Source organism: Archocentrus centrarchus, chromosome 23 (assembly GCF_007364275.1).
Source record: "Archocentrus centrarchus isolate MPI-CPG fArcCen1 chromosome 23, fArcCen1, whole genome shotgun sequence".
NCBI lineage: Eukaryota > Metazoa > Chordata > Actinopteri > Cichliformes > Cichlidae > Archocentrus > Archocentrus centrarchus.
Window position 1 is genome coordinate 20,436,064 of NC_044368.1, and position 13,323 is coordinate 20,449,386.

Genomic DNA, 13,323 nt, shown 5'->3' on the forward strand with positions numbered 1-13,323 from the left:
ATCTGTACTGATACGGACTGGGTAATGTGTTAGGAATGAAAGGCTGAAACATCGTTTGATGGAAATGAAAGTGATCAGCCTACAGAGGGATGAATTCAAAGACACCTGAAAATCAAAGTGGAAAAAATGATCCAGCAGACTCGTCCATTTTGCCGAAATTTCATGCAGCAACTCAAAATGGTACTCAGTTTGTATGGCCCCCACATGCTTGTGTGGTTGCCTGATAATGTCCGGACTCCTAATGAGATGATGGATGGTGGTCTTGGGGGATCTTCTCTCAGATCTGGCCATGTAGAGGTTTATGTGTCCATCCATGGATATGCCTCCCCAGACCATCACTGACCCACCACCAAAACCAGTCACGCTGAACGATATTACAGGCAGCATAACGGTCTCCACGGCTTCTCCAGACCCTTTCATTGTCTGAAAGGGTCTGGAGAAGCTTGTGCTCAGGGTGAACCAGCTCTTATCTGTGAAAGCACAGGGTGCCAGTGGTGGATCTGCCAGATCTGGTATTCTATGGCAAATGCCAATTACGCTCCACGGCACCAGGCTGGAGACACAGCAAACCTTCTGGCAGTGGCACGTATTGATGTGCCATCCTGGAGGAGTTGGCCAACCGGTTGTAACCCCTATAGGGTCCAGGTGTCACCGCTTACTACAATAGTGATGCTGTCCCTAGTGAACAAAACTAGTGAAAAACAGTCAGAAAATATGAGGAGGGAAAAATGTCAGTGGCCTCCACCAGTAAAATCATTCCTGTTTGGGGGGTTGTCTTATTGTTGCCCCTCTAGTGCAGCTGTTGTTAATTTCATTAACACCAAAGCAGCCGTAACTGATTAACAACCCCCTCTGCTACATAACTGACCAAAAGCCCAGATGTGTAACTGACTTGACTTATGCTATAGTGTACATGTCAGACATACAGCTGTGACTGTGAGCTCAGCAGCTTTACCCACATGCTGTTCAAACCTTCTGTTTCTGAGAGGCAACCTATCAGAAGAAATTTGACTTGAAGGGACAGGAGCTAAAGCAGTTAGTTTCAGACCGAAAATGAACTAACTAGCTGCACTGATCCCAGTATAGGAGGAAAAGGATTTTTTTGACCTGTGAATTATGCTATTAAGATACTATAGTAGCATTAAGTAACAAAAATATGGAGCTCCCCTTCTGCTTTTATCTGTATGCTGTAAATTATACCCTTTGAATCAATAGGATCTTCAACTGAAGACTCAAAGAATGAATGCCATTATAGTTTGAGTCAGTCTTTTAAAGCAATCTACACTTGAGTATCTCACCCTAGAAATGAAATGAGAACCTTCAAATACGTAAAATATGATAAAGTTTCCTGCATAGGAATAACTAATAACCTGTTTGCACCAGTAATGATGACTCAAAACCCACTAATACTTCTCTCACTCACTACAGAATGTCAGATATTTGATTCATTTTAAAAAGTCTCATTTTTAAAATGGTGTTGATGACCAGAGATGTCCTGTCTGTGCTCTGTACTCCCTCAGGTATAGTCAACGTTCTCTATCTGTTCTGCGCTGCCCTGACAGAACATAAGATCCTGTTCCTTTCCAGCAGCTACCAGAGACTCACGGATGCCTGCCGAGCGCTGCTGGCCATTATGTTCCCTCTCAAATACAGGTATATTCCCACTCAAGCAAACCACTGTAAACACTGCTGAAAGCAGAAGATGTGTTAAGTCTCTTCTTGTTTGTCTCTTCTCAGTTTTACTTACATTCCCATCCTACCGGGTAAACTACTAGAGGTCCTGAGCACTCCCACGCCCTTCATCATCGGTGTCAATTCCTTCTTCCGCTCTGAAACACAAGAACTGGTGGGTTCTCATTGCAGCACAGTAAATATGAGACGGTGCTTCTTTATGTTAAGACTACATAAAGTACACTAGTTTGCATCACAGCAAAGAGCAGTGTCAGCACCAAAGTGCCGTATGATCAGTCAGTGTGTTCACACGCACAGTTTTTGTAGTAAAAACAAGCATTAAAAACACAACTTGAATCAAATGGTAAAGCTTTGTTACCTTTTATTTCATGAACTTAAAAAATATAGCATGAAAACCAGGAGTTGTTATTTCTCTGGATTTTACTAAAAGAGAGAGAGGAGGAGTATTATTGTCTGTCATCAGCCTGAAGCATGTGGAGCTTGTTTGTCCTTTTCCGTTCCTGGTGGGTTGTAGTGTAGAAAAGGAGCCCGGTCTTATCTTTAGTTTTGGGAATAGTTTAGTATTTTATTCATCCCTGTCTTAATATCCTTTAAGGAATGATTTGCCACTTTGATCTGTCTGCCTCTCCATACTGGCTATTAAGAAATTTCTTTTCACACAGTTCAGGGTATATCATGCAGAGTCCTCGTTTAATGCAGAAATGCACTTCAGTAGTTTGACTGACTGTTGAAGTGGAATCAGATGTATTTAGAACGATGCCTCTAACTGGAGCTCAGCAGGGAAATGTTTGTTCTGCACTAAAAAGACAGAGCTGTGGAAGATTCTGTCTTTGATGGGACTAAATCAGCATGATAAAATCATTTTTGCATAGGATGAGGCCAGTGAATCATGCAGCTGTGCTCAGAAGTGTACATGTCCTCAATGTGGGCATGGTAATTTTGGGCTTTCTTTGATTTCTTTGAACTGTTCTTTTTCCAGGGTGGAATGATGACACTTTTAATGACTTTAAAAAACAAGAATTAGGAATGCAAGTTTGAAATTATTTTGGATTTCCTCTAATCCACACATGGTCAAAACTATACATAAGCTCAAATATATACTAACACCCACACTAATATTAGGTTAAATGTCTGACCAAATGCTTTTGGTAGCCATCAACAAGCTTCTGGCAGCATTCTGGCTGGATATTTAAACACTCCTCCTTGCAGACCCAGCTTTTAAACATAGTCCACTAATTTTCAATAATGGTGAAGTCAGGGCTTTTGGATAGGGCGTCTTCAGAAGCTTAATGTTAGCCTCCTTTATCCAAAATCAGTTTTGATGTGTGTTTGGGGATCATTGTCCTGTTGGAACACCCAGCTGTATTCAGATTCTTAGCTGCTGATTTGAGGTCACGTTGAAGAATATTGAAATACTCCCCTGTCATTATTCCATCCACTTTATGCAATGTACCAGTAACACTGGCAGCAAAACGCTGTGGACAGTAATGCTGCTGTTCCAGCAGTTTCCAGTTCATGGCAGGCTTGAGTCTCAGTGGTTCCTGGGCTGTTACTGAATATTCTAACGAATTTCCTCTCATCTGAGGGTGATAGTTTGGGTCCAGATCTTGGCAAAGTGGTGACACATACGAATAAATTATAATTGTTTAAACTGATGATAGTGGAATCTGCAGTTGTTCAGAAATGCCTCCAAGAAACCTTCCCAGCTTGTTTATATCTACCATGCACCGCCTTAGATCACAGTTTTATTTATTTATTTATTTTCTGGCCACAGCGGCTTTTCTGTTAGTTTAGATAGACAGGAAATGTGGGAAGGATGCGGGGGAAGACACGCTGGCAATTCGGCGACAGGCCGGGACTCGAACCTGCGCCGCCCGCACCGCAACGCGGCATATGGTCGCCTGCACCACTGAGCCACCCGGGCGCCCCTCAGTTTTATTTATACAGCGACAAATCACAAGCCTCCTCGAGGCGCTTTATATTGTAAGGTAGAGACCAGACAGTAATTAGAGAAAACCCAACAATCAAAACGACCCCCTATGAGCAAGCACTTGGTGACAGTGGGAAGGAAAAACTCCCTTTTAGCAGGAAGACCATCTGGTAGAGGTTCCCATTGTTCTGAGTATTGGTCAAACGAATGGTGACAAAGTAAAACTACCAGTTGTAGACAATCATGATCACTAATGAAAAGTTAATAGGCCATATCCTATTAAAAGACATTATAGAACCTGCAGCACAAACTTTTGACTGGTACTGTATATATTTGAGTGTGTGTGTGTACTTTTGACCCTGTGTGGATTTGACAAAACCCAAAATCAATTCAAACTTGTGCATTATTAAGTCATAAAAGATGTATACTGTACAATCATTCCACCCTGGAAAATGGACAGCCCCAAATACAATAAAATTCATGCCCGTGATGTATGCAAACTTCTGGCCACAGCTGTACAGTCCCAGAATCCCATTAGGAAAGGATTTCTTTAGTGATGGTGTTGAAAAAGAATGACTCATGCTAATGTAAATAGGGCGTGTGAGTGTTGTTTTAAGGTGGACCTGCACCTTCTTGTTTTTTTTTTTAAGTCTGTATGCAGTGAAGACTTTCAGACTGGACTTGCTCTCTCCAGCAGTTGCCATGACACTATGTCTTAAGGCAGCTTAAAAAAAATATTTTGAGTGCATTCACTACTGTAATTGTTTTATGGGAGATTGTACTTCCCAAGAGAGGAATCAACCAGGAAAGCTGGAGAACACAGTGCCAACTCCACGCAATACACTGTATCACCAATAAACAAATAAACAGTATCATAAAAAATGCCTGCACCATGTACAGCATGAACACCTGCTGCAAGATGTGGGAGAGCACTGTGATATCTTAATGGTTAAATGACAAATGGCTTATTTCATAGTTTTATAATTAAGACTAGAAAGGCTCTCAGAATCACACAGAGGGCTTTCTCTGGAAAAAAAAAAAAAAATATATATATATATATATATATATATATATTATATATAAATATATATATAATATATATATATATATATATATAAAATAAATACACCCTCAGTTCCTCTGAGTTTTGATTACAAAAGGGAGCATGTTTCATGTGAACTCTTCCTGACACGTTAAGCAATGGTTCATCTGTCTTTTATTAAGCTGCCTCTCGGCCATCTGCTGTTTGCTACCTGATAACCTTTCTGTATTCATAGCTTTCTTATACAATGGTCTTTACAAACTTGGCCAAGACACATCATACCTGAATAAAGGGCAGTAATTAGTGACTCAGTCTCATGATCAAAGAAAATAAGATGCAGCTCTTTTATTAAGGTCTGTTGAGAATGTAATGGGTGCTTCTGTTAAATGTGACTGATCTCGTACGGCTACGTGCTGCCCCAACAGAGCCTTTATCTCATCTTACAACAAGATGCTGTGTTTTGTACCATTATCACTGGTCAGGGTCAGAGGCTGTTGTGTGGGCCTTTCTACCTTTCACTGGTGAAATGTGAACATGTTTTTTTGATAACCAGCATAATGTAATGAGCAGCTGCTGAGAGAGAGGACTTTCTCTGTTGCTGCATTTGTCTTCCACTTGATCTAATCAGCTCCTGAATCACAGTGCTGTACCTGTTATCACCAGTCCTAGAAGCAGAGATGAAGTGTGTGTGTGTGTGTGTGTGTGTGTGTGTGTGTGTGTGTGTGTGTGTGTGTGTGTTTTTTTTAGTTGGACGTGATCATTGCCGACTTGGATGGAGGCACGGTTACCATCCCAGAGTGCGTCCACATCTCCCTGCTGCCTGAACCTCTCTTACAGCAGACCCAGACTGCACTCTCGATGGTAAGAGCTGCAACCTAAACAATATCCACACCCAAACCCATAATGCATGCTACTACTGAATACTGGGAAATCTCATTAAAGTCCAGTGGTGCTTTATGGGGTTAGGTGCCAGGAACACCAGAGGAATGTTTTTCCTTCTTCCTCTTGGCTTCACCTGGTTGAAGTTAATATTAGTTTTTTTAATACTCCACTTCTTAGCTAAATACTAATAATACACTTTCAAAATAAATGTTATTGAAGTAAAACCATGTAAATAGAAGCAGTAAAGTATGAAAAGATTTAGGATAGAATTTTACATCATCAGGTTTAAATGACCTGAAATCGTGCTCATCTTCACAGCATCATGTAGGGAAAAAATGCTCATCAGATTGTGATGATTGTGTCATCAAGTTTACCCTGGAAACACACTGAGTGACTCCCCCCTTTGCAGAACTTCAAATTACATCGGGCTCATTCAATGAAGTGGAGTGTTTTGTTTGCAGTTTTCTGCCTTTTGTCAAAGATAAAATCCAGCCCTGTTTTAAGCTGGGATGCTCCTGAAACAGTTGAGGAGGGTTATCCACCCCGGTGGCCACATCAGAGCCAGAATGTGACACAGATGCTCTCTTTGTATTCCCCGGGTTAAGCAGTGGCCAAATGAATATCTTCATGGTGCTTATTTTTTGCATAAGTTAAATCATTAGTCCAAATTTAAATATATTTATTAAAAGGGAAAAGCAGCCAGTGCTTTCATTTGTTAGCCCAACGTATTTACTGTACATTGTTTAATCACCGTATTATATTTAGCTCTTAATTTGTTAGGTAACTAATATCCAGTTATCAGATAAATGCAGCCGAAGAAAGTGGAGATATGAAGTAAAGTTGAGCAACTTGAGTTTCAGCAGAGTGCTTTGGTTATTTTCAATTACTGCATTCTTAATTTGTTTTCATATTTTCTTCAGTGAAGTATTGCTTCATTGCTTACATGCATCTTAATATATTTACCATGTGCAACATAAAGTCTTTTATTTTCTTACTTCCTTGTTCTCTTATTGATATCAGCAGAGTAGATACAATTTTGTTCCTGCTTCCTTTTGTTGGCTCTCTTTGCTTTGTGCATATCTCATAACAGCAGGGATGGGATTTGTTGATACTCATGTTATTAAAAGTATGTGAATTCTTTGAACTCCAGGAAATGATACGCAATTTATGATCAGTTTACTGGATATGTAGTCATTTTTTTACAGCCATGTGTACAATGTGATGAGAAATACTGAGTAAACACAAAATATTGTGTATGTTTGTCATATGCCGCGCAGTGGACTGCATTAAGCTGTGTGAGGCTGCTCAGCCTGCTCACGTGCTGTAGAGTTGTAAATATTCTGCCACATAAAACTATAAATGATGACACTGTTTGTTAATTATCTCAAGTGTGTTTACAGAATTATACAACAGTCATAAAAATATTCACAGCCCTTCGCTTCTACACACGAGTGGACACACTTTGGAACTAATAGAAAAAACTGTAAAAAGGTGCAGAGAAATACAGAAAGCCTAAACAGAAGCAAAAAAGAATGTGCTGAACATTTTAATTTTGCCGTGTTGCGCTGCCCCCGTGCACCAACATGGAGCTGCTAAATGGAGGCAAAAAGTTCACCAATAAATGTCAGATTAGCATATTTTGAACTTCATTTATTCACTCAGATGAAATGTTGCATTTCAGAGAAACAGATGCCTATTTGTAAGTATTCATTAAAATGTATGATCAAGGATCGTTTTAATAGCGCTGACAGGAATTTAGCTTTATTTGTAGACTTTATCTACTATTTTAAATAGTTTTATGGCTCCTTCGTTTGAGTATTTTGCCTTTTGTGATACGTCATCATTGTTTCTCCTGCATGGAGGATTTTTTGTTTCCTTTGTACCCACCTAAAGAGGCCAGCCTCAAAGTAAAATCCCTTTCTCCCCTTATAGTATTATAATAAACACATTTGTCCACCATTTGTTTAGATCAGGCTTTGATGTACTCTAGTGTAATAGCATTTTCTTTTCTCAAATGGTGACCCGTTCTTGCAAAATTCTCAGATTTTTGTCACATAAGGTAACAAACTTTTCTGTAAGTGGACCAGTGATGCTTACTGCCCCACTAAAAGTCTCAGAAAAGGTCCCATTCAAAGGGGAGCACTGTTCTTTTTACAGCTGCATATTAGTTAGTCTTCACATTAATATTTTACTTCCAGAAATTCACAAATAATAGTTGTAAACTTTGCATCTTCAAAGATCGAACCAGTGAGTTGTTAGTTGTTTGGTTGTTTGGCTTCATTTAAATAATCATTTTAAGACAAACAGTATGAGATGAGTCAAAATTTCAGAAATGATTAGGTTTAGTTTTCTTATCTTTAAACCCAGGACCACCCTGACAGCTACAAGTGTAAAATGCTGGTTAAAACTTGATTAAATCCAAACTGACAAGCATTGTCAGTTTTCTGTATATTTGAAGCTCTGAAGTAAAACAAATTCTTCTTTGCTAACGCTTCAGTAGATTAGCTTATGTTACTTTATTGTGTTGTTCCTCTTCATCTGATTCATGACAACCAAAGTTCAGGCCAAATATTACAAAACGGATTATTTTAAGGGGTTTTCATGCACAGAGAATATTTAACCAGAGACAGAGGTTTTGCTGATTGGGGTTTTATTTACTCAAGTTTAATAGACAGTTTTTGTCTAATAAATGGTCAAATGTTGGATTAGAAGTTCCATTTAGAACTAGGAAATGCCCCTGACTTTGGATCGCTCATGCCAGTTGTGGGAAACTGCTCGTAATAAATGTTCCAAAGGTTGGTCCTTTGAAGTGTAGCCTTGCCTTTTGTTGCCTGTAAAATGCAGTGGCCTCTTTTATTAGATTATTGGCTCTGAGTAGCTTGTAGTAGAAGATTGACAGACTTGTCACGTGCCAGAGGAGAGTTTTTCCTCTGCTGCTTTGCAGTCATTGATGTCACTGAGACAAAGGGTAGGGTGTGTTTATTTGGAGGTGGATGACTTGGCATCCTCAGCTCAGGCATACCAAGTGTGTGTTTAGACGCTGTGTAGAGCCTGTGTTATTTGAATTTTGGCAGGATCTTCCCACGGACCCTCACAGGACTTTTTTTTTTTTTTTCCTTTTTTATATTTTGCCTTGAGATATTTTTTAATGAGACCCATCAGCAGTAATACCAAAGTGGTTATCTGTTACATTTTGTACGATCAACAAGAATATGTAAACACATCAAATGTTTTCTTATTTCTTCTCATAGCTAATCAACAATGTATGATATCATTTCAGGCTTCAATAGCAATAGCAGTGTTGCAGATCTTGATGCAACAGTCCATGTGTTGTTACAAAGCAAACACAGCGTGGTCAGCGTTCACAGCACTCAGTACCGAGTGTGTCACACATCTGCGTCGCATAGACATCACCAGGTTGTCAGTAGTGGCCTGTGGGATGTTGCCACATTCCTCCTGGAGTGCGCGGGCATGTTAAGGGAAAGGTCATTTTAACTGTGCATTTATATTTTTGTTGAGTATATGTGTAGTAGTACTGCAGAATTATTTGACTCCATAATTGCTTTAGTGCTGAGATGCAAGGGATTAGCAAGGATGCTAATACTAAGATGCAGAGGTGCAGGGCTGTTAATGTGTTACACGCTGTGTAATAACACATTTATTCAAACCTTGTGCTCCTTCAGAAAACACAACCTAAGAAGGACTGAAAGGAGAAAGTAAGTTATACCAAGAAACAAGATGAATAAATGTATTTTTAGCATGCATTTTGCTCCATTTCCATTATTAAAACACTGTTTTCATAATGTGGCTGCTGTTAAAAATGTGATGAGAGGCTGTGATAGTTGCATATTGGATTCATTTGAAATCTGCTTGATAGTGGTGGGGTTGGGGGGAGGGGGTGGGGGAGGGTACACATGTGGCAAATACCTAAAATTTGCAGGCACGGATAAACAAATGCAATGTGTGAGCTGTACATAACCTGTACACGTTGTGGTTATGTGAACATGGACTGTTTTCTCGCTCTGATCCTTAATTCAGAACTACATTTGATCCCTTCTCCCTGTCTCCTGCATGAAGAGCCTGTGCTCTGAGAGGCCTTCTCTTAGAGCATTATCCTTATTCTAATTACATCATAAAACCTTTCCCTTAATCTCTCTCCTCCCTGTCCCACTGACTGACTTCTTATCACAAGAACAACAACATCTGGTCCCACCACTTTCTGCCCACTCCTGTGATGTGCTTCTTGAATCCCGTTGTAGGTATCCTGTAAGGTTTAGTTTGGTTTTATGTGGTAATTGGCTCATATCATGGAGAGGTGATATTGATTAGCTTGGAACTTTAATTGCAGTGTTTATTGTATTGTATCTTATCATATGACAGCAGATTTTGTGTGTTAAAGTGTCCTCTTGCAAGACACTGAACTTGGACCTGCTGACATAGGCCACATACCAAATATGTCAGTGCTCAAAATAAATAGATTTAAGAGAAAAAGATTATTGTGAAAATCAGAGATAATCCCTCTTGTTTTTGTTCCTGTCACTGGCTGCTCTGTGTGTCTAGTGACTCCTAACCTTGAGACTGTTGTGCTTCTTGCTGTGTTGATAGGTCAGAGGTTCACTGGGTTATAGGCTTGTTCCCTCAGCTGAAAAAGCTGTGTATAAAGGCAGATTCAAAGGATGTCAACACTAATAGGCAGACTGTTACTGTGGATCCAAATGTCCAGCTTAGACCACATATCTGCCATATTGACATCCCTCATAATTGTGAAGCTGGATAACTGATCTGGGGCTTGTGCAGCAGTGCTTTAATCTGTTAAATTGTCCGTCAGTGCGCTTCTGGTTTGCATCAAAGTTCCAGGAACTGTGATGATGCTGCAGATTGTTGGATGGTAACCTTAAACCAGGGCTTAGCTGCTCGGCTGTCCTTACACTTAACCAGATGAATTTTCATGTTCTGAGACTAAAAGCTGTAACTAAGGAAGAGAATGTGTTTAGTGGGGTCTGGATCTGTTGCTGCTCCAGCTAACTCTGTCTGCACACATGTCATCTGCCTACAAAAGGAACCTTTCCACTGATTTCTAGTTTTTCTAGAAGCTTTTGACCAAAAAGTGACAACATATGTTAAAAAGATGTATTTTGCACACATCTGTAACACGAGGAATAAATAACAGCTCATTAATATGTTGTTAGATATTTAACGCTCACTGGTAACTGAAATGAACAGAAATTAAACTGACAATTAAACATACTTATGCCTTTTCCACATGTTGGTCCATCTGACAGGAAACTGGGGAATCATCGCTTAGGGAATTTGCACCTGTAGTATATGCTTTAAGCACTCGAGCCTACTCTTGTTTACTGAATAAAAGAACAGGACTGTTGCATCAATCTGAATACTACGAACCCTTGAGGGTTCTGATGGAATCTTTTTTTTCTGCTCTTGACTCTGCTGTAGCAGCAGGAATCAGCAGCAGGAGAGCAGAGAGCTGTGGTCACTAGTGATGGATATTGACTGTGATTTTTGCTGTTGCAGGTTTTGGATCCAGAGCTGGAAGTTGCTGATCATGCATTCCCCCCACAGTCCATTCAGCCCTCTGCACTCAAAATCCAGGCAAGAAATCAACTGGTGATAACAAATGTGCATATAGGTTTTATGTTTTTATATTGTGGGCATGAAAGAGGTGGTAGAGGTCAGAAAAGGAAGCACATATTGGTATTTGTGAGGTCCAGGCTTCTGGAATCTTTCTAGACTTTCAGTTTCAGTGTGTGCTGAAGTTAACTGGACTGTTGCGTGTGTTTCAGGATAAGGAGATCCGAGCAGTCTTTCTGTGGCTGTTCGCTCGGCTCTTCCAGGGCTATCGCTGGTGTTTACATATCATCCGCATTCACCCAGAACCTGTGATCCGCTTCCATAAGGTATAGTACTGTTAATATAAGTGCACCTAGTTTGGCAGACTATTTAATATGGAAGAGTGCATCAAAGAAAAGAAACAGTCTTGATGAGATCGGTGCCAACGACTTTCCGCAGGCTGCCTTCCTGGGCCAGAGGGCACTGTCAGAGGACGACTTCCTCACAAAGGTGTTGGACGGCATGGCGTTCGCAGGCTTTGTGTCAGAGAGGGGCCCCCCCTACAGAGCCACGGACCTTTTTGATGATGTGAGTCTTCCAGTGCAACATCCACAAATTTGCTCCGGTTTGTGCGATTATGAGTTAAAGGAGGGGGGCACGGTGGTTGAGGAAAGCCACAATGAGAATGCAAAAACATGTCAAGCTGACATGTCAGCACAGCTACTTTTGACTCTTATCTGAGAAAAGCTATTTCAGTCAGCAGGAGGGCTTAGAAATTGAAACTAGCTGCTGATCACACTGACCTGCATTTGTGAACCCTGAAAAAAATGTATTGGCATGTGGTGAGCTGGCTGTCATTATTTACTTCCTCAGTTAAAATTGATGGGGGGGGGGGGACTCATGTCCATATTTAACCTTTGTCTCGGTCAGATGCAGTTTGCAGCAGTCCCTCGCAAAGCCAGCTGAAGTGTAACCTTTACATGTACAGTTTGAGTGCATTTGTGAAACCTGTTTGAACCTGTATTCTTCATTCTTGTAGCAAATGACTTTTTTAAAGCAAAACTGTCAGTTATTAGCTCTTTTGAACTCTCAAATAAAGATTTGGTGGTTTTCTTTATCAAACCTGATAGTTAACTGAATATGTTTGAGTTATTGGCTGGTGGTCAAACAATTTTTTGCTATTTTATAGACAAATTAAGAAAAATTATTAAATGTAATTAAAGATTTTTTTTAAAGTGAAGTGGATTAAGTAGAGTGATACATGTTGGCTATGATTACTGTATTTTTAGCATGTTTCACTGCTTTGCTTATAAGCATGTAGTTTCCACTGTTCATTGATATGAGCTGTCACCCCAAAATACCTTTGATTCCATAGTGATGCTCCGTAGTCAACAGTAAACATGGCATACAGACTTTTGCTCCTAAGCCATTTTCTCACATGAAATATAGCTCTGAAATATTTTAGACATTATCCAACACTTGAGAACACAAATGTCCCATCAGACATACCTTAAACAGTCTTTATCCTGCAGCTCCCTTACATAAAGTCTGAGATGTCCAAATGTGCCCGTGTGAGAAGAGCACATGTCTGAAGCGAGCTCTGTTGTGTGTAAGAGAATATTGTGGGACAAGAGTTCTCCTCATTGGAGACTCTGGATCATAATTTGAGTAGATGGACTGGTACAGTACTTGTGTAGCACTTTTTCAGTTCTGAGCACACAAAGTACTTTTGAATACAAGCCTCATTCACCCAATCTCACAACATTCATACAAGCACTTTTCCCTATACCTACTAGATCTACTCTACCCCCTGAGCCACAGTCACTGGTCAGCATTGTTAACATAACAAGTAACTGAAAACTTTCAAACCTGCTTAAATGCACTTATTACTTCAACCTGCATTTAGTTGGAATAACATTGAAGTGTTATTATAGAATCAACTTTAACTTACAGTAAGGTGTTAAATTAGTGTGGCTCAGATGTGGATGAATGCTGCTGACATACTCTCTGCCCTGTTTCTACAGCTGGTGGCAAACCAGGTGGAGCGGATACGACAAGAGGAGGCCTGTCCACACAAAGTCATGAACCATGTCAAGGAGCTTGCAGAGCAGCTCTTCAAAAATGTTTGTTCTTTCATGAATTAAACTTCAAGTGCCATTTCTCAGGTTTTCTATTTGTCACTGTTGTTTCCTCTTCCTTTCTCATGTTC

At 40.1% G+C, this 13,323-nt stretch overlaps 1 protein-coding gene across 4 annotated transcripts in view; it reads left to right on the plus strand.

The window, feature by feature from the left end:
• sbf1 (SET binding factor 1) overlaps positions 1-13,323 on the plus strand; it is a 65,319-nt gene that overhangs the window by 35,506 nt on the left and 16,490 nt on the right. For all 4 annotated transcript variants that reach the window (XM_030719790.1, XM_030719792.1, XM_030719791.1 and 1 more), the window contains 7 exons: positions 1,521-1,653; positions 1,738-1,846; positions 5,412-5,525; positions 11,079-11,156; positions 11,348-11,461; positions 11,574-11,702; positions 13,139-13,237. In XM_030719790.1, coding sequence (XP_030575650.1) covers positions 1,521-1,653; positions 1,738-1,846; positions 5,412-5,525; positions 11,079-11,156; positions 11,348-11,461; positions 11,574-11,702; positions 13,139-13,237 — 776 coding nt within the window. The remainder of the gene's footprint in view (positions 1-1,520; positions 1,654-1,737; positions 1,847-5,411; positions 5,526-11,078; positions 11,157-11,347; positions 11,462-11,573; positions 11,703-13,138; positions 13,238-13,323) is intronic.